The 22495-nt window shown below is 40.3% G+C and overlaps 1 protein-coding gene across 1 annotated transcript; it reads right to left on the reverse strand.

Moving 5' to 3' along the window:
• Positions 1-6931: 6931 nt before the first annotated feature.
• On the reverse strand, positions 6932-14842 carry ets2 (ETS proto-oncogene 2, transcription factor). The gene is made up of 10 exons (XM_039670293.2): positions 14664-14842; positions 14139-14201; positions 12109-12217; positions 11328-11447; positions 10883-11083; positions 9798-9860; positions 9230-9433; positions 8736-8993; positions 8293-8411; positions 6932-7281 (listed from the first exon to the last, which is right to left on the reverse strand). The coding sequence occupies exons 2-10, from the start codon at positions 14184-14186 to the stop codon at positions 7066-7068; spliced, it is 1338 nt and encodes a 445-aa protein (XP_039526227.2). The 5' UTR covers positions 14187-14201; positions 14664-14842; the 3' UTR covers positions 6932-7065.
• Between the last annotated feature and the right edge of the window lie 7653 nt (positions 14843-22495).

Consider the following 22495-nt stretch of genomic DNA (forward strand, 5'->3'; position numbering starts at 1 on the left):
TTAAAATACTATATAATAGTACTTGTACACACACACACACACACACACACATATATACACACACACACACACATATATACACACACACACACACATATATATATATATATATGTGTGTGTGTGTTATTGATATATTTATTTTTCTTGTCATTACTTTGATTATATAATAATAAGGCGTTTTTAACTTTTAAACACAGTTATCTTGGCCAGAGTTTTGCACAGTCGCTGTTTATGAACATGTTATGAACATCTGTCTGATTTCTGATTTCTTGCTCAGTGTAATAAAGAATAAACAAATATAGATTATAGTATCACCGGGACCCGCTTCAGTGTGTTAATGCGGGTCCGTTTCCATGGCAGCGTGACGTCAGATCTTTATTACGTTACAGGGAAAAGTGTGTGTGTGTGTGTGTGTGTGTTTGTTTATGTGATTTATGAGGACAGGAATTTGTTTAATAATTAGACTGGTTGTGCACCGTGAATGTGATTTATGAGCCCATGTACTTTAAAACACACTGAACAGTGTTTTTTATTAAAAATGCACAAAAGTTGCATGTGATCGGTAGTATGGGTTTGCTCTGGGCTTTTCCAAACGCTCATAAACACAACCTCAGTGATCTTGAAGGAACACGTTGATTTCTCATAATCACTCATGATGAGTCACTGATGAACAGTTAGTACAGTAGACAGCTGTCTGACTTATAGTTTATTCATTAATAGTAACCGCAGTAACTCACTCACTCAAGCCTCACAAGGGCTTTAACCCCGGGTTATCCTTCTAAACCGCGCTTTAACCCGGACGGAAGAAACATTTTACACTTATAATGTAAAAGCTCAGTTACGACTAAAAGCTGGGCTTAAAATAGTGAATTCTCGATTTCCAACATCAGGCGATGTCGTATTTGGCGCTCTTGTTGTCCATCAAATTGAAATTAATTTTTGATATGTTTTATCTTACCTCAAGGGCATCCAAGATGTAGGTGTCTTTGCTTCCACAGTATTTTCAATTTTGACATTTTTTGGTCAGACCGTTCTGTAAGTCATATAATGGAGGTCTATGGGGGGATATATCGAAATCTTGCGATTTCCCATATATCTAAAAATGTTTAGTGAAAAACTTCCGAAATCTCAGTGTAAACAATGCGTGACGTAGACGCACGAGAGATCACTTCCGGCGTACAGTCTGGAGACGGTTCAGTTGGACATCTGATTCAGATCACTTCGACGGCTGTTGACAAGAGGTAAAAATGATATAAATACTGTTGGTTTTCTCACACAAACCGCTCGTTTCGTGTCTTACGCCATCACTGTGTACTTACATTTACGAGTCATTAAATCATGTTTACTCTGGACTTCTCTGTGCTGCTCTTTGAGGTGGACCCCCCAGACCTGCATTATATGACTTACGGTTTGACCTAAAAATATATAAATTGAAAATACTGTGGAAACAAAGACCCCTACATCTGGGATGCCCTTGAGGTAAGATAAAACATATCAAAAATTAATTTCAAAGTGAACTATCCCTTTGAGTCACATAACGTCACATTTACCCGATTTACTCGACAGTCAGCTAGAAAAGTAACTCTGAAGAGAGCAGGGGTATAAATATATGTATATATTTAAAAATCATAATATTTACTGTTTTTCAATATAACGCATTAAAACGGTCACGTCAGTGTTTGATGGAAAATTAAAATGTTGATGGAAAACGCGTCAATTAGAGTGAAGAAGAGTTGTGTTACTTGTTGTATTACTCTTCAGGAAAGACTTGATGGCCTTACAAGCTGCGTTCGTCCAATCAACGGCACTGACGTCACCGACATATGATCACGGTTTAGGAATGTAGAGTCAAACATCATATTTTCAATAGTCTAGTCACCATGGGACTCAGGTCTTTTAGCATTGTGGCATCTTCCTCAAGACATCCATCAAGCATCCACCCTCCTCTCCATCAAAAACCTCTTAAAAAAATCTGAATATTACTCTTCAGCTCACAGTCTTTAAAGGTAGCATGACATGACATGCTTATCTTTGTACGCTTTGATGTAGACCTCTGCCTTGTTATGGATATTGTAATCGATTTTGGGCGGTTTTGAGGACTGAGGAAATGTCCTCATCACGTTGTAATTATACCAGTGTCGTTATACACATTTCTGTCCTGATAAACACACACACTAACCCTACCCCTAAACCATGATCTCACACACACACACACTCTCTCTCTCTCGCACACATACACGTACACACACACATGCTCAAACTCTCTCTCTCTCTCTCTCTAACACACTCAGCATCAGGGAAGTGTGTGTGTGTGTGTGTGTTTGTGTGTGTGAAGGTTGTATGAAGAGAGCAGCTGTGCATTGAGAGCATCAGTTGAGTGTTGACTCAGCTGTGTGTGTGTGTGTTTAATGTCCGAGAGCTGCGGGTTAAACGCGCTCAACATGACTTCAGTCAGGACCACTTCGCCAAGTATAGCCTATAGCTTTATAACAATAACAGTGTATAGCTAGTGTTGGCATGATTCGGGGTACAGAACAGAACCAGTATATGCAGACATAATTACAATTCTTAATTACATGAGTTGTGAAAATACAAATACGTGATAGAAAAAAGCTTGCAATGAATTGAACCGTACAGGAAAAACAAAATAGTGTGAATGATTAAAGGCTCAGTTGGGTTGAGGTAGAGTTTAAATGCGATAGCGATGATGCACTGGGGGAAATGCTGAAGGAACGGGAGTTTATATGTGCCGCTGTGATAGATGTCGACACTGGACACGTCAGGTACAGCTGGCTATCAGCTGGTGCGAGCTGGGCTGATGTGTCCTGCCTGAACTAACGCGCTTGAATGTAGTCATTTAGATGCTTTTATCCAGAGACTTACAAATGAGGAGAGCAATACAAGCAATCAAATCAATAGTGCTGTGACCAGTCCCAGTTATTCTAGCACAGTACATGGAGCATGTTTTATTTAATTAAAAACCTTTTCATTTTATGGAGTCAGATGAAATAACCAGAATACATATGAAAAATGTATTGCATTTGCAATGAGAAAAGACAGTAATACACAGAGACCTTGATCTGCTGATCGAATGCCGCCATTGGATCGATTGAGCCGGGCCTTACAAAATGGAGAAGAGAAGCGGTCCCAGCACTGAGCCCTGAGGCACTCCATTCTGACGTAATTAAAGGGTTAGTTCACCCAAAAATGAAAATTAAGTAATTAATTACTCACCCCCATGCTGTACCAACCCCGTAAGACCTTCGTTCGTCTTCGGAACACAAATGAAGATATTTTTGATTAAATTTGAGAGCTGTATAACTACCACATTGGCTCCTAAGGGACTGCCTCTTGACGGCCCAGAAAGTCAATGAAGAAAATGTTTAAATATCCCAAGTGACTACCGTGGCTCAACTATATGTTTATCAAGCGACGCCAATACTTTTTGTGCGAAAAAACAAACAAAATAACGACTTTATTCTATTATTCCTTTTCTTTCTTGTTGGCCAGAAACGAGACTTCCTTAGATTTCCACGACGCATGCGCGAGATTTGCGATCTGCTTACACTACTTCAGATCACAGTTCTCGCGCATGCGTCGTGGAAATCTAAGGAAGTCTCGTTTCAGGCCAACAAGGAAGAAAAGAAATAGTCGAATAAACTCGTTATTTTTGTTTGTTTTTTCGCACAAAAAGTATTGGCGTCGCTTGATAAACATATAGTTGAGCCACGGTAGTCACTTGGGATATTTAAACATTTTCTTCATTGACTTTCTGGGCCGTCAAGAGGCAGTCCTTTAGGAGCCAATGTGGTAGTTATACAGCTCTCAAATTTAATCAAAAATATCTTCATTTGTGTTCCGAAGACGAACGAAGGTCTTACGGGGTTGGTACAGCATGGGGGTGAGTAATTAATGACTTAATTTTCATTTTTGGGTGAACTAACCCTTTAATAACATAAAGCAAACAATTCAGTCAAATATACAAATTCAGCGCTCCAATAGTTCACTCAGCCTTCTGCCAAAACTATTCGCCAGAGAACGAATTATAGATTCACGAGACCAAAGATCGCCTGTTAGGTCTATACAAGACGAACTACATCTCATGTTTAACCACTACAGAGACGTCCGAGTCAGCGGCAAACATCAGAACGACTAGCCGAGGAAAGGCTGCTCCAGGCGGGGGACACGAGCGCGAGCGTCCAGTGATCGCTCTCAGTAAAATTATCATAAATCTATAAATAAACCACAGATTTGAGCTTTAAAAAACTACATTCTCGCCTGAAAACTCTTAAAACTACTTTTCGTGACACAATAACAGTAGAATTATATTTCAACTTTGTGTCAGCCAATCAGGGTTCTGCAGTGAGTCTAGCTCCACCTTTTAGTACCGTATCTCTGTGCTAGGAACCCCAACGGAGGGGTACCCCAAAAAGTGGTACGGTACGGTTCGGCTTTTTGGTACCATTCACAACTTTTGACAGTGGAAACGCAAATAATTGCGTACCGAACCGAACTGTACCGTACCGTAGCGCTCAGTGGAAACGAGCCATTGGATGCCACACCTCTCCTCGACACCCTTGAGGGAAGACCTGCCGAAACCGTCTGTGTGTCACTGTACCTCAGGCGTCCACTAGGGGCCTCAAGATGACTAGTTTAAACTACTGAAAACCAGATTTAAAATAAGCTAAAACAGGAAAAAAATCAAGATTCAACCCCTCGACAGCAAAACACAATGGAAGCTTGTTTGAGCTAACGTAAGAGAAAAAAAATTAAATTACTGTATTTCTTGCAATTTTGTGTTTATATCTCTCAATTCTAAATTAATGTCTAAACTCACAGAAACAATTTCTGAATTATTGAGTGTTACAAAGACGGCAATACCTTTTGTCATTCCAGGCTCCTCTCTTCCCAGTCTGTCACACTGTAAAAAATATTTTCAAGATTTGTTATCACAACATTTTTTCTTTTGTCAAATCAACTTAAATAATTTATTTAGTTCAGATAACATATAATTTTGAGTTTCTGATGATAAAATAATTGTCCTTAATTGTATTAACTCACTTTTTCCAGTTCAATCAACTTAAAAATTTAAGGCGACCAGGTTACCTACTTTTTTAAGTTAAACCATCAATATTGTTTACAGTGCAGTAACGCTCAGTTTACTTCCTGTCTCTATGAAGCCCCTCCTTCAGTAAAGCACACGGTGCTCTGATTGGTCAACTGGAGCAGTGTGTTGTGATTGGTCGAGTACTTCAAGTGTGTTTGGGAAATGTCCCGCCCCTTTCCATAACCTTTCCAGTTTAACACACTACTAACTAACTCAACCAGGCTCCGCCCCTTTAATCTGCATATTAATTATTATAATGAGGAATATTGTGACGTTCCCGGAAGAAACTCAAGATATAATGGAGGCGTTTCAGGAGTTCAGTAACACTGACTCTGATATAGAGGAGATTTATGTTCAAACAGGAACACGTACACACTAAACACAGATGAACGTGGACAAAGACTAAAATAATTTGTGTTTGTTTAGCAGATGTACCAGAGGAAACATATTAAAGATAACATACAGTATGTACTTGGCCTTGGAGTCAGAAATGTAGTTCAGAGAGAAACGCTCCACACGTCACATCAGTTAAACAGAATTTATTTGTTGACTTTCGCAGAGTTATTAAACTGCATAAAGATGCACGTCTGGACAGATTCTCATGAGTCAAATGCCTCTCAAACATTCCAACACACACACACACACACACACACACACACACACAGTCATACTGAACATGTTTCCACCAGTGTAAGTCACTCGGTTCAGAGGACGAACATCACATGTTTGACTAATAAAGGTTTGATAATAAAGACTGAGTGATTCAGAAGATCCATAGAAACACTTGAGCTGATCACTAATCTCTCGCTCGTACATCATCTGTCAAATAAACATATTAACCCGTCTGAACCCAGAAAACAATCAAATACACACGTATAAACACATTTACAGATCTGTATAAATTATGAGAATAATAATAGTCCGGGAAACGTTCTCTCCGAGAGATGAACAACAGTTCTTCCAGTCATGATCACGCAACGACCCGTTAGAGTTAGCATAACTCCATAATGCTCACATAGCAACAACAACAAAACATTTTAAAACATTTAAAAAAATAGTTGACAGAATATTCAGAAATAACGTTTTCATAACATAATGGGAACGTTAGCAAAACTGCAGCTGCTTACATTATTTTTTTTCAACACTTTACACACAAATCCAAGAATTGAAAACGCCGCACATCTCCTGCTAAATGAAGCACCGCAGTCAGAATATCACACACACCTCAAAAGCGTTGTAAACACCTCTGCCATAATATAATATTTCTGGATATATCATATACACACAGTTACTGAAAACCTGAAGCTCAGATAAGCGTTTCTGGACACGAGTGAAAGTCATCGGCCGAGATGTTGAAGCGTTCACGGTAAACACGAAAGCAACATTGAACCCAAACAATCTATTTTGACTGTAAGCGTTTGTGGCTGTGAATACAGTATTACAGTCCGAAGCACCCAGATCTCGACCTTTGACCTTTACAGGCCTGTTCTAAAGCCATGATCGGTGTGTGTTCAGTAAAGAGTGTTTGTTAAGACTGTGTGTTACAGAGAGAATTGTGTTTTATGTTTTCCAAAGAGTGTCTGTTGTTTGAGTGTGTGTGTGTGTGTGAGCAGTTGAACCCCAGTGGAATATGTCAGATATAGGACACACTCGTACAGCAGACGTGTAGTCGAGAGAGCCGGACGAGACGTTCAGATTACAGCAGTTTCTCTGAGACGACTCGTAGCTTTGGTAAACACGTAAACATTCATCCATCTCTTCACCCTGAGCGAGATCAGTCGATCGCTCGCCAAACACAGGACAGATCCATGTCTGAGGTCAAAGTTCACAGTAAAGGTTCAGTGATGCTCTCTCCGTTAGCCTGACCTCAGCGAACGTCTGGATAAAGCAGAAGAACTCCTCGAGTCTCCGTCACACAGGCCGAGAAACCAGACCTCTCCGGGTCCGCACGACACGCCTCAGTCCTCGGTGTCCGCTCGCACTCCCAGCATGCTGTGCAGCTCCTCCACCGTGTATCCCAGCAGGCTCTGCAGGTCGCAGACGAAGCGGTAGACGTAGCGCTTCCCAGAAGTCTTGTGGATGATGTTCTTGTCGTAGTAGTAGCGCAGGCCTCGACTCAGCTTCTCGTAGTTCATCTTCGGCTTGTTCTTCCTCTTCCCCCAGCGCCGGGCCACCTGAGGAACACACACACACACACAACGTCTCACACTGGGCCAAACATCTTCATAAAAATATTATTATTAAGATTTTGTTTTTTAACCCTCAGGTGCTCTTCGTTTCGGAGTCACACTTGTTATCTTGTTATCATATAAAAATGAAACTTTCTCCATCCCAGTAAAACCAATGCAATTTATTTTTGTTCTATAATATTTATTCTTTCTAATTTAGTATTTTGAGACAATTTAATTGAATTTATTAATATTTATGCAATATTTATGGTTTATTTTTGCCATGGAAAAATATATATATTTTTCTATATATATATTATTTTTTTCAAAAAAATATTAACGCAGTATTTTAGTTTAATATAGAGTCTAGGCCTTCAGAAAAAAAATATTTTTTGAAGAAAATTAGCACCATCTGGTTCCAGTATAGAGAAAAAGCGTAGAATCCTGGTTTAACCACTAGATGGCATGTACAGCTCTCTATGGAGAGGCATGTGAATTCCCCAGCTGTTTATGAACACATTTTTGTTGTTGTTTGGTGGATTTGAATATATAGTTAAAACAATCTCAAAAACTATTTCTTATTAAAAAATTTGACAAAAAAACAAAAATTCGCAATTTTTTTTCTTCATTTTTTACAATTTCCCATTCATTTCCTATGGGGGTCATTTTTGACCGAAGACCACAAGTGTGACTATTTTTTTTTAAGACCACTTAGCATGCTCAGATCATGACCTCAATTTTTTTTGTGTTCACATACATAATGCCATAAAAGTCACCAAGTTTCGTAACATCGCGATGAAGCTGTGATTTTTAAAATTTCAAAACAGAAAATTTTTCAGTCAGAAAGGACGGAAGAGCACCTGAGGGTTAAATACCGCAATAATAAATTAGAAATGAATGCATTAGATTAAAACAATGAAATCAAATAAGTATGGTGCAGTTTATGTCTGAAAGGTCACGAGACCGAAACGTGGCTAATAAGATTTCGACAGGCTAGTGTTTGTGTGTGTGCGTCACCTCGTCGGGGTCGGTGAGCTTGAACTCCCAGCCGTCGCCGGTCCAGCTGATGATGTTCTGGCAGCTCGAGTCCGTCAGGAGCTCCAGGAGGAACTGCCACAGCTGGATGGGGCCACTGCCTGTCACACACACACACACACACACATCAGACTCACAAGCCACAGACAGCTCAAACACTCGACCACCACAAGGCTTCGTTCTGTGTGTGTCTTGTTTCCACTCCAAATGTCTGAAGATTCTTAAATGGAGATGCGTTTCCACGAGGAGTAACACACCGTGAGGTATGAGGGCTTGTTTTCTGGAGTTGTTGATTAAAAGAAGCAAAATGATCTGCCAATGCGGTCAGAAAAATGATTGTGTTTCTGTTTGAATTAAGATTATTTTCATCATTTTGCTTCTTTTAATTTTGGTTTATTGTGTGTGTGTGTGTGTGTGAGACGCACCGGTGAAGCCAGCGAGCACGGCGGCAGCGATCACAGGCTTGCCCTGCTCCGGCGGCTCGTTCCGCTCCTGGACGTAGTCTTTGAAGGACAGCCCCTGTTTGCCCAGACCCAGGGGGGCGGAGCCTAACTCCTCCTCGAAGCTGTCGTAGGACGGCACGCGCTGGGCGTCGGCGAGAGACGAGTGGCTTCCCCAGGAGCGCAGCACACACTCCTCAGCGCTCTCCACACTCTCCAGCGACGTCTGATCACAGGACGACACTGTGGAGAACACACAGCCTCCGTCACACACACTCTCTTACAGCAAACACAGGGCCGCTGGGGCTGGGATGGTCACACATTACAATGTTGCGTCACTCCCTCAAAAACGGTCTAATTATGTTACTTCTCATGCAAAGTAATGCGTTCATTTACTCGTTATCTGGTTACGTAATACTCTTGCTACTTGTTACCCCAGCCCTGGCGCTGGCGGATGCGTGAGATCGCTGATCTCTGACCTGTTGCGCTGAGACGCTGCGCAGCTTTAGCGGCGGGGAACTCGCGGCTCGTGTAGCGGATGCTGACGGTGCTGAGCTCAGGGCGGGGGTACATGGACAGCTCCTGACCCGATGCCGACAGGGCCGAATCAGTCTCGAACAGCTCCCGGAGGAGACTCATGCGGTTATCGGGAACCTTCAGAGAACACTCCTCCACACTGAGACCTACACACACACACACACACACACACACACACACACACACACACACACACACTGCAGTCAGATCACTGTTGATGAAACCTTCCCCTCAGGGCTTGTTCTGAACGTCTGACGCTATCAGACAAGACACTACAGGCGAAGACTTTAACTAGACGTCATCATTCTTTCCACAGTTGATTAATTACAGTATATTAAGACAAATGTTTTCTGGAATAGGGTTTTGTTTCAACATGCAACCATTTGCTGAAAGTTTGGAAACATTGGATAAAAAAAACAAGTTTTCACTTCATAAATCAGAAAATACTGTCAATAGACAGAGAAAAAATACATTTCTGTTGTTTTTAGGAGTAAAATGTTGTATACTTACTGCTGGAGCTGCTGCTCGTCCATCCACACTCAGAGAGCTTCCGCTCGCCGCCCTCCTGACAGGCTGAGGACCAAAATATCCAATCAGACATCAGCTCGTATTACACCACAGTACAGATGCATATCTTTACATTTTGACCGATACAGGAGATAACGATAATTCTTTATATTTGAAAGCCGATAACCGATAATTATTAAAGCCGATAACCGATAATTCTTTATATTTGAAAGCAGATAACCGATAATTCTTTATATTTGAAAGTCGATAACCGATAATTCTTTATATTTGAAAGCCGATAACCGATAATTCTTTATATTTGAAAGTCGATAACCGATAATTCTTTATATTTGAAAGCAGATAACCAATAATTCTTTATATTTGAAAGCCGATAACCGATAATTCTTTATATTTGAAAGCCGATAGCCGATAATTATTTATATTTGAAAGCCGATAACCGATAATTCTTTATATTTGAAAGCCGATAACCGATAATTCTTTATATTTGAAAGCCGATAACCGATAATTCTTTATATTTGAAAGCCGATAACCGATAATTATTAAAGCAGATAACTGGTAATTCTTTATATTTGAAAGCAGATAACCAATAATTCTTTATATTGAAAGTGGATAACCGATATATTGGCTGATATATCTAAATCCAAATTTTTATAATTTTGAGAGCCTGATTACAAAAACAAAAGTCTCATCATTAAAAGTCACGTCCCAAACACACAATTATGACGTTCTCATGATAATGTTATGAAGCCGATATGACAGGCTTGCGCTGCACATGTTGCATATATCGGCTGATAACCGATATGGTGACCGATATATCGTGCATCTCTAGTCTTCACATTTGATTAGAGTTTTAGTCAGTGATTTCCCTCCTCAGTGTTTCTGTCTTTATATTACACAGATATCTAAACATTCTTAAATCAAGATGCATTCACTGCACTGATATAAAATAATTCTGTAAATGCGACAGAAAAATGAACACGTAATTATGAAAAGTTGGCTCAGGCAAGACCTCTATATTGTATATTAGTCCTCAGTTGAGAGGATTTGTCCAGGTCTGCGAGCGCTACCTCTCATCATCTGCTCCAGATGCTCCCACAGAATATCGCCCACGAAGTCCGGAGCCAGATCCAGGAAGCCGTCCTTGCCCAGCTCGCACAGCTCCTGCCCGCTCAGGTCAAACTTGCAGAAGTTGATGTTGGTGAGGCTGAACTCTCCGGACGCCCAGTACAGCCACTGAGACACGTGCTGCTTGCTCCACTTACACGGGTCTACGGGACACACACGTCATTACACACACGTCGTCCTCGAACCTAACATGTGGTCAGCGGCGACTCAGGTGTGTAAATAAAGCTTAAATAAAGTTACAAGTCTAACAGTAGTTTCCAGCTACAGAGATGAATAATAAGCCTAAATGTGCAACAACACTGTAGAAATTAAATATAGTTGCTTTATTAACATTATTGTCGTTTAAAATAGTGTGAATGTGAGATGAGCGTTCAGGAGGACACTCACTGCTGGAGATGCCACAGATGCGCTGGACCTTCGAGAAGCCGCTGAAACTGTCCATCAGCGCCTGACTGACCACGGCTTTACTGCAGGGCGTCAGCAGCGGCACCGCACACACTCCGCCGTCTGAAACACACACACACGAGACCAGATCTGCCGTGAACCTACAGCAACATGATGGCCAGTAATGGGGAGGGTCGGGGGTCGGGGGTCGAGTACTCGGGGTCAGGGTTAGGATACTCGTTATAAAATTAAAACTTCGTTCCTCTTATCGATTCCTTTCAATATGAGTTTAAACCACTGAAGCGCGAGACTGTGTGTGTGTGTGTGTGTGTGTGTGCTGGACCCGCAGCTCTTAAAGTGACAGTCTCTATAATAACACTAATCACTCAACAGGAGCCTGAGAACACACACTCGCTCTTCACTGAATAACTCTGTAACTATACCTGTAATGTATATTTGATGTATAAACTGCAGTGTTATTGTACATTTGATTCCAGTTCCCGACCCTGAAAATCTTAAAACACTGTTTGTTTCACTCGTATCTTTGTTCAGTTGTGTCTATCTGTTGCGATTGCTCGAGTGTTTATAGTGTTTAATAATGCTTGAAGTGTACATTAGTTCAGCTTCTGTGGTGTTTGTAAAGCAAACGCTGCGTGTGTAAGTGTTCTTCAGCGGATGATGTTCAGCTGCAGTTACACACTAAATCTGAATGATATCTGTATGTTATTTCCCGTACTGTAATGTAGATTGGGACTGGGTAAGCAGAGGTTAAAGGTGAGATTACCCTGAGCGCTGTAGTCCAGGCCGGACGGCACCGCCTGCTCCTCCTCCAGCGGACAGAAGCCGGAGAACAGAGACATCGGGTCGTCAAACGTCTCGAACGCCGCCTGCCGCTGAGGAGCACACACACACACACACACACACACACACAAGCGCTGTTAAAGCTACAGCCACCACCAATCACACACCGACACGTCACAGAGTTTATTCTAAATGACGTATCGGTGCACGTCAATATTCACTATTATAGATCAGTAAAGTGCCTAAACAACATCTCACAGGAACCAACTGTAAAGTCTCTCGTTTCATGTTGTTTATGTGTGTGTGTGGTGTGTTTAATCCGCTTTAACACACACCGTGTGTGCGTTGATAAGTGGACAGCATTGCTGAGTATTTCCTCCTTAAAACTGCAGTGAACCAAAGACAGTCTCAAAAACACGCTTTGATGTTTCTGACGTCACAAACCACCTTGGAACCAATCAGATCAACGTGTGATCGTCAACCAGTGGAGTGAGTGAGTGGAGGCGGGGCTCATCTGCATATTCATAGAACCGCGCATGCTAAATGAGGCGAGGGTGTCGAGTTACATTCAAGATATTTTAAGGCAGTAACAAAAAATTTTATAATATGTAATTTTGGATATCAAAGATGAGTTTTAAGGGGTCGGGTTATTGACGACGGGGGACTTTAAATTTGGAACACAACCCGCTTCAACCTGGTGGTTTTTCTAGAGGCCAAATTATTTTGTAAAAAAATAAATAACATATAACGTGTAGTTCAGTTAGTTTGCTTAAAGGAGTAGTTCACTTTTAAAAAGCTTTTGCTGATAATTTACTCGCCCCCGTGTCATCCAAGATGTCCATGTCTTTCTTTCTTCAGTTGAAAAGAAATGAAGGTTTTTGATGAAAACATTCCAGGATTTTCTCCATATAATGGACTTCAATGGGAACCAAACGGTTCAAGGTCCAAAAGACAGTTTCAGTGCAAACTGTTCAAAGGGCTTTAAACGACACCAGACGATGAATAAGGGTCTTATCAAGCGAAACGATCGCTCGTTTAATAAATAAATAACAAAGTTCAAGTTTTATAAGCCCAAATGCTCGCCTTGCTCTGTTCTGTGATGCGCGTTCGTGACTCTCCTGTTCGAACTCGTCATCAAAATGAATTTTTTTGAGTCCTGAGTCGCAGGGTCCTAGATCAGACCCTTATTCATCGTCTGGTGTCGTTTAAAGCCCTTTGAACAGTTTGCACTGAAACTGTCTTTTGGACCTTGAACCGTTTGGTCCCCATTGAAGTCCATTATATGGAGAAAATCCTGGAATGTTTTCATCAAAAACCTTCATTTCTTTTCGACTAGAGAAAGAAAGACATGGACATCTTGGATGACATGGGGGAGAGTAAATTATCAGCTAAAGTTTTTTTTTAAAGTGAACTACTCCTTTAACAGTAGTCAAACTTCTAAAATTTTATACACTTTCAGGTTTGAAGTGCTTTCACTTCTGCAATAATCTGCTGAGTGTTTTAATAATCTGAGGTCGTGTTCCAAAGCATTCATGAATTACAACCATGGGGATGAAAGTGAAACAGGTTAAAATAATATCACACACACACACACACACCAACACACACACACACACACACACACACACACACACACACACACACACACACACACAAAACTCTTTATTCAGTTCAAACCGGCACAGTCAGGAAAACCCCAGTGGACACGCCCTTACGCATGACATCATCACTAGAGCCGCGCCACAAATGGGAGCACACGACCATATATGGCCTTCCGGTTCCGTGCCAGCTTGAACTGCGTGGGCGAGCCCGACCTGACCTCCAATGACTTTACAGCAGCTCTCCTCCTCTCAACCAATCACAGCACAGATCTAATCGAGAGCGCGCTCTCACATAACAAGCAGATGTGTGTCTGATAATAAACGAGCACATCTGGGTGTGTAACATCAAATACACAAACCTGGCTGAGAAATAATTTAAAAAAATAATATTAAGTATAAATACTTATCTTACCTTTAGTGTGTTTCTAAATCCAGGTAAAATAGGCTCCATGTTGAACATTGAGACCTGAGAAAGCTAGAAAATATTTATGACAAATACATATTATTATTATTGTCATAATCATTATCTAACTTAAAATCAACAACAGTAAAGCGTAAATGTAAACGTGTCTAATTTAACTGGATTAATGTCTGATCAGAAGAGAATCTGTGAAAGTTTCCTGCGAGTCGAACGTGAATGTGATTCATGATTCATGATTCGTGACTCACTGATGAGCGAGCAGAATAGAATGCGATTCAGCTTCATATACATTATATAACACTATACAGTACACGATAGTCATTCCCTGAATCAGATTATTCATGTATATTTCACATCATAATTGCAGAATCAAAATACATACATGATTGTAAACAAAACAGAACATTAAATGAATAGAAATAAAAGTAGAATGAACAGAATCAAACTGCTGTCTGTAAATCCTGTTAATTGATGATATTGATAATATTGTAGTATTGATCGGTTAATGCTACTAACCTGTTGAACTCCCGCAGAAATATATGAAGTAATTCCGATGTGATTTTTCCGGTTTGTTCTATTCCTCTGATCGATCGATTACACTCCTGATATCGATCAATGGCGCTGATATTCGCAGCTCGTGTTATATATGTGTGTGTGTATGTGTGTCGGTAGGTTAGTGAGCGCGTTTAGGTTGTGTTTCGTCTGTGCGCGTGAGCGAATCTTCAGTATTTATGAGCGAGTTCAGCGCGCGCGCTCAGGGGTGATGATGACGACAGAGGTGGGAGGGACCAAAGCCGCAACAGGCCGCGCGCACACGAGCCAATGCACTTGTGTACAGTAAAATAACTTTATGACTCGAGTTCAAATGATGTGATATTATCTGTACGTGCATTATTTCATTGAAATAGGGGAAACGAGTTGGGAAACAAATCTAGATGCAATTATATAGACGTCGTAATGCAACTTCAAAAGAGATATTTGTTTAATAAATAATAATTATTATTTATAAACTATAAAAAATAAACTGATCATTAAGGAAATATAGTAATACTGCAGTAGGCTACAATTGAACTGTAAAAAAAAAAAAAAACTTGAGTATTTATTGATAATAATAATATACAAATAATTTATTTTACAGAACAACCATAAAATTACAAATGTAAAACCTAAGCATATTTTGATAAAAAACAAAAAACAACAACAAAAAAAAAAAAACGCAGGAACGACTAAAGCCTCCTGTCCTTCCTTACACATAATTTACAGTAATATCACAGATTACTAAAGGCTCATTCACTCCAAGAACGATATGTTGAAATCACTTTCAAAATATATATTTTTTCCTTCCTGCTGAAGAACAATAAAAACATTGACGGCCAATCAGAATCCGTCCTGCATTAAAGAGCATTTAAATCAGCGGAGACTAAACCACAGAATGAACAGAATGATACTGTGTGCTGTCGTTATCGTCTCTCGGTGCGAGCGGCCCAAGCTGATGCACAGCTGATATAAACACTGGATGGCTAGTAAAACAGAGATTTTAATTATTGGACAAAACGTAATAACCCATAATACTGTCTAAAACTGCTCGGTTAAGTCTTCGTCGTTGTTAGGAACCTGTGTGTGTGTGTGTGTGCTGCTCTTTGATACCAATCTCTCATTTGCAAATCACATGTCTATCTTTAAAATTTTTCCATTTTTCCATCTTAAAAATATCTCCAAATTACGCCATATTGACAGTTCGTGACATCAAGGCTAGATGACTGTAATGCTCTGGGTGTTTGTCCTGCACTCTTAATAACAAACTCCAGCTCGTCCAAAACGCAGCCGCTCCAGTTCCAGAACCAGGAAGAAAGACCATATATTAGCCATATTTATCGTTATCGGCTTGATAAAGAAATTTGGCCAAAATATTAAAGCTTCATATATAATGTATTATTTCCTTCCGCTGAGACTCTTCAGATGCGCACTGTTCAGCATGATGATTATGAAATATGATTGGAATCACTTTATAAAAGGAAAATACAGCTCAGCGCGACATCTCGGCTACATAACATATAAGAACGTCATAATTGTGTGTTGGGATGTGGCTTTTAATTGTGAGGCTTTTGTTTTTGTAATCAGGTTGTTAAAAATTATAAAAAAAATTTGGATGTAGATTTATCAGCCAAAATGTTGGTTATCGGCTTTTAAATATGAGAATTATCAGTTATTGGTGCATCTCTAATCTCGCATTGTCCGTGAAGCAGACACACTCTGCCCGTTTACATCTTGACTAAACACATCTCTTTAACCTGCATTTACAATAACACACTATCGATTTATATCATTCAAATCAGCGGAATGATAATTAGGATATAAGGTCAGCCGGGACCGGGAGCACTTCCTGTAACTCCTGATGGCACCGACACTGACCCGACTCTTACATGACACCGGGTTCGTGCGAGTTGTCGCTCGAGTCGGTCAGGATTCACACTCAGCAGCAATCACACACTCCTCTCTGTCAGCGTTGACCAGCAGTTTCCTCACACACACTCACACACACTCAATATTCAGTGTGATGGCCGTGATCTGCTATTGTGTTCTCAGAGCCTCAGAGGACCATCACTGAAGTGAAGAACATCCATGATGCACAAACAGGGAGAACAGGGAAACTTAATCATGTTGGGTTAAAAATAACCCAACCAATAACCCAATATAGGGCAGTATAACACCTTCCCAGTAGGTGAGTGTAACCCAATGCATTGGATTAAAAGCCAGTTGGGTTCAAAGTAACCCAACAGTTAACTATTTATTTGTATTTATGACATTATTTTAATAAATAAAATACACTAAATATTGGAGAGTCTAGAATTTAATGTAAACAAACACAATTGTGTAGCCTACTTAAAAGCAAAATACACATTTGTACATACAACGTGGGTATTTAACCCAACAGTCGGGTTATTACTAGAAGTTACCCAATGATTTTAACATTGCACATTTTTGGAAAATAACCCAACATAGCGACCCAACGGTTGGGTTAAAAAATAACCCAACATTTTTTTGCCGTGCAGAACTGGTGAACACAGATCTCAGATCTCGCTCCGCTATTTCACACAGATCTGCAGAGTGAGGGTTTATCATCTTCATGACTCAGAAAAGATCATTTATCTGCAGCATGACGAGAGAATACCATAGTGCATCGTGAACTTTGGGTAAATCAGGCCATTTGATGCCAAAAAAGCAGTTTTTGCTCTATTCGTAAATTAATTTTTATATTTTAAAGTTCTCTGTATAATTAGTTTCACCCACTATTAGTATAATTAGTGGGGGCGGGGCTCATTTGCATATTCATAGAACCGCGCATCTTAAATAAGGAAAGGGTGTCGAGTTACAGTCAAAATATTTTAAAGTCCCAGTGAACCGGAAGTTGCAAACGATTTTTCTCCAGTGCTGTGACGTATTTCCAAGTGAAACGGAATATTGAACAGAGGGCAGGGTTTTACTCTAGCGCTCCTCCTCTCCATCTCTCGCTCATAGCAAACTAACGGTTTGAGGGGAGTGGTTAAGCGTTTCCCCACCCAAACTGTGAAACCTACGTCATCAGAAAAAGAAACCGTTCCAGACCGGAAGTAACTTTTCAGATTTTGATTAAAGATTACTAAGGTAAATTTTTTTTAAAATATATATTCACTTGCACGCATTAATTGCTCACCACAAGACTAGTAATATGCGCTAACAAAGTAAATAGGTTCAATTTTGATTTCACGGGGACTTTAAGGCATGAATCTTTTTTTTTTTCAAAGAAAAAAAGTTTAAATATGTAATTTTGGAGATCAGAGATGAGTTTTAAGGGATAAAATAATTGACTAGTTAAACAAGCACAGTAGAGTAATTGTGCTGATCAAAACTCGTCTCAACCGAAACAAGTCCTTGCATGCAAAACGATCCATCAGCTATTACAGTAATCATGAGCTATTATTTTTACACATATCTGATGATTGTGATGTCTGCTGAATTGTCAAATATTGACTAATGACTTTGAATATGATTGAACACGCAAATGGACAAGTTATTTGCGCTGTAATGCATGCTGGGTAAATAACCAGCTAAGAAAATATGTTCTAAGAAAGTTTGCTAACATTCTCAAAACGTTATTCATGAACGTCCAGTTTTTAAAAATGTTTTTTTTTTTCTTGGTTATGTGAACGTTCACGGAACATTAAATTGTATCATTCTTCAAAGATTAAATAGGAAAGTTGTTATTTTTGAATGTTCTCTGCACTGGACGTACTAAACAGTTAAACGATGTTACAGTTAATTGTTATAGTGTTCACGTTCACGCATGATCGATTTTCCTCACAGGGATAACTCATGATGATATCTGATGTGTTTGTTGTTGTTTGCTGTGTTTCTGCATCGTGAATCCAGTATCACTGATATCTGAAGATCAACTTCTGTTCTGTCTGCTCTCTCGCGCATTGACTGTTGCTTAGCAACCCGTGGCCCTGGTCTCGTGTCCGTGAAAACACTCGCGCGCGCGCGTGACCTTTTCTCTCTCTCGCTCCCAGACAGCGCTTTGAGTGAGGATGTTTCCATGGACACCGAATGTTCGTTAGGTGCTCATATTCATATTCATATCCATATTCATAACGCCCCAGGGGTCAAGGAGAGAGCGCGAAACAGACTGTAAACACAGGACTCCGCTCCGAGCGTGTTATGTTCCGAACTATATCAGCACATGTTTGAGTTCTGCTGTGTGTGTGTGTGTGTGTGTGTGTGTGTGTGTGTGTGTGTGTGTGTGTGTGTGTGTGTGTGTGTGTGTGTTGTTCTGAGACTGCATCGTTCAGGATCATCTGAGTGATTATGATGATAGTCAGAAGTTCTCCTGTGTGCGTATAGCGCCTCCTGCTGGAGGAGATCGTCATCTTCAGTTCACTGTCATTACAGAAAAGCTAAATTAACCCTTCCTATTTTTTCTTGCTGTGTTTATTGTAAGCCTGAATGACTTATTGATGCACATCATTATGTTCATTAATTTGTTCCAGAAGCGCTTCACTCGGATATACGGAAGGACCAGCGCTTCTCCAGTTTCACCAGTTTACACATTTTACTGGAATTGTTATTACTCAATAATGGGGGGAAACTAATAATGTTTTCTTAAAAAATAATTAAAATAATAATAATAATAACAACAACAACAACATGACAATAATGGGCAGGGTTAATAACAAAGAAAAAAACGAAGTGTAAAAAAGTAGAATTACCCTACATGTGACGTATTCAGGGTTACACACCAGAGAGTGTGTGTGTGTGTGTGAGTGTGAGGTGTGTGTGTGTGTGTGTGTGACAGAGAGTGACTTAAGATATGAATTGATAAGTTAATTTTCATTCAGATTGTGAATGGCTATAGCCTGAAGGTCTGATTCACGCAGTTTTACAATCAGTCATTTTTTGTTTTGTTTTTCACAATGACATGTGAGTTCATGATCTCAATCTTGTTGTTTTTTTTTGTGATAGACTAAAGAGTAACGACAGACTGTGTATCTTTGAATAAAAATATGTTTTTTTCAGGTTTGAAATACATTATCTTTTATTATAGGCTAATGCAGTCAAATATCATAGTGGAATTTCTGCCAATCTCATCCCCCCCTTCTTATGTCTAATATGATGTAGTTCCCCTGCTGGCCACTGGGGGGAGTGCGGGTTTAATGTACTGCGGTTCTCCTGCTGGCCACTGGGGGGAGTGCGGGTTTAATGGGTATATAAAGCCAGAGAGGAAGTGAAGTCCGGTGGAACTAATCAGGGAAGACGTTCCCGTGTGTGGACCGATTGTGGACATGCACACTTGTGGATCATTCTGTGTTTTGGCATCAGAGCTGTGACAAGTCAAGGGATGAATACCTCAGGCCCCGTCCACACTACTGCATTTTCGTTTAAAAACGGAGACCTTTTGCTACGTTTGCACCTCCTGTCCACACTAAAACGGGAAAAACGAAGACCTAAAAGGGAGAAGTGAAACGTTGCAGCTCCGTTTTGCGTTTTGAATCTCTGGAGGGCGTTTTAGTGAAGACGGAACAAAACGGAGGAGTTTAGAAACGATGACGCAGAGGCTCACGCTCGGATTGGGTGTCATCAGTCATGGCGTATCCTTCCCTGATTCGTCAACCACCGTTTACACCGGCACGCGCATGCCCAGTGTTGGTCACGTGATCCTCGTTTTGAGTTGTTTTAATGTGGACGGACGGAGATCATTTCTAATATGCAGATAAAACGATGGTGTGGACGGAGATCATATTCGTTTTAAATCTCCATTTTTTAAACGAAAACGCAGTAGTGTGGACGGGGCCTGAGTCTGAGGAGAGATCGATCAGCACTGTAAAACATGATTGTGATTTTAATGGTAAAATAGGCTACTGTAAAAATCCACTGGAAATGCCTTAACTGGTTTACAGAAAGTTTCCGTATTCCATTTCCGTATATACGGTGAACAACCATGACAGATCTAACTGTACATTTAATGTAAATTTACAGTTTTTGGAAGTGAAAAAAGAACAAGTCATTGTATAATTTACAGTGAAAAACCGTAAATTGACATTCCCACAATTCCCTGCGTGACATTTTTGTTGAAATAGTAGTTTCTTCATAGTTTTTTTTTTCTAACCAGTTATGTACATAGTGTTTTATCCGTCCATCCATCCATCTTGTTCTGCTTATCCGGGGTCGGGTCACGAGGGCAGAGATGCCCAGACCTCCCGCTCCCTAGACACTTCCTCCAGCTCTTCCGGGGGGACACCGAGGCCAGCCGGGAGACATAGTCCCTCCAGCGTGTCCTAGGGAGGCGTCCAGGAGGAACAGATGCCCGAGCCCCAGCTGACCCGTCTCGATGTGGAGGAGCAGCGGCTCTACTCTGAGCTCCTCACCCTATCTCTAAGGGATCGCCCGGCCACCCTGCGGAGAAAGCTCATTTCGGCCGCCTGTATCCGGGATCTTGTCCTTTCAAGCATGACCATATGACCATAGGTGAGAGGTGGGAGAAGGAACGTACAGTAGATTGACCGGTAAATCGAGAGCTTTGCCTTACGGCTCAGACCGGACACCCTCCGGTCCCCCTTTTTAAAAAGAGGGACCACCACCCCGGTCTGCCATCCCAGAGGCACTTGCAAACACATAAACACATAATGTTATGCTACATTTAATGTTGCTAAATTAATTTACAGTGAGCCCCCCCCTAAAGAGATGAGATGTTAAATTAATTTACATTGAGGGGGTCCCTCCCTCTCTCTCCCTCTCTCTCCCCCGTCTCCCTCTCCGTCCCTCCCTCTCTCTCCCCTCTCTCCCTCTCTCCCTCTCTCTCTTCTATATTGTTTCTCTTCGCTCATGGCTCAGTTTCTGGCAGACGGCAGGAATGTCTGGTAGTTTGTGACTCTGAAATGAGAGAAGCAGAAAAAAGAGGAAAAAGAGGAAAGTTGGAGACTCGACCACAGAAATGTAAACATGTCTGGAGCAAAAATAACTGAGCTTTCATTGAAAACAGTGCAGGAGCTCCACCCTCGACACAAGAGCCATGAGCTGACACACACACACACACACACACACACACCAGATCAAACATTAAGAGGCTGATCAATTGTATAATTCTATAAACATTAAGAATGTTACTTTTGAATGTACATCCAACTAAAATATTTCAGGTAAAAACGCCTCATTAATGATGTGAATAACGTGTTCGTTGTAACGTTCTGAGAACATTATTACAGTAAACACTGTAGAACTCTGAAGGAACGTTCTATTACCGTAATGTTACTGGAAGAACGTTTGTTCAGAACTCTGACAGAACGTCCCTGTTAACTGAGATGGGAATTGGTGTTATAGGCAAGGCAAGTTTATTTATATAGCACATTTCATACACAGTGGCAATTCAAAGTGCTTTACATGGAAGAAATTAAAGTCAAAAAAATTTAAAACAGTGTAGAATAAAAAAATCATAATAATAAAAATAAAATACAGTGTCAAAAATAAAATGTACAGTACAGTAACAGTCGGACAAACAGTGGCACAGTGCTCATTCAGTAAATGCAATCAATATAAATAAAAACAGTTAAGAGTAAAAATAAAATAAAGTAATACCCCTATCTGAGAGTTATGCACACTATATAATATAAATAAAATTCAAAATATTTCATATAGAATATTTAATTTAAAATTGTATAATAATAATATAATAATTAAATAATAATAATAATAATAATAATAATGTTATGTGTATATGTATAACTCCATAAACGTGAACAAAATTGTTTTGCAAATATAAATGAATCAAGTAATATACTGTGGTCGCACTGCGCATGCGCACGCGCCCGTGCTGC

Source organism: Pimephales promelas, chromosome 23, assembly GCF_988280905.1.
Source record: "Pimephales promelas chromosome 23, fPimPro1.hap1.1, whole genome shotgun sequence".
NCBI lineage: Eukaryota > Metazoa > Chordata > Actinopteri > Cypriniformes > Leuciscidae > Pimephales > Pimephales promelas.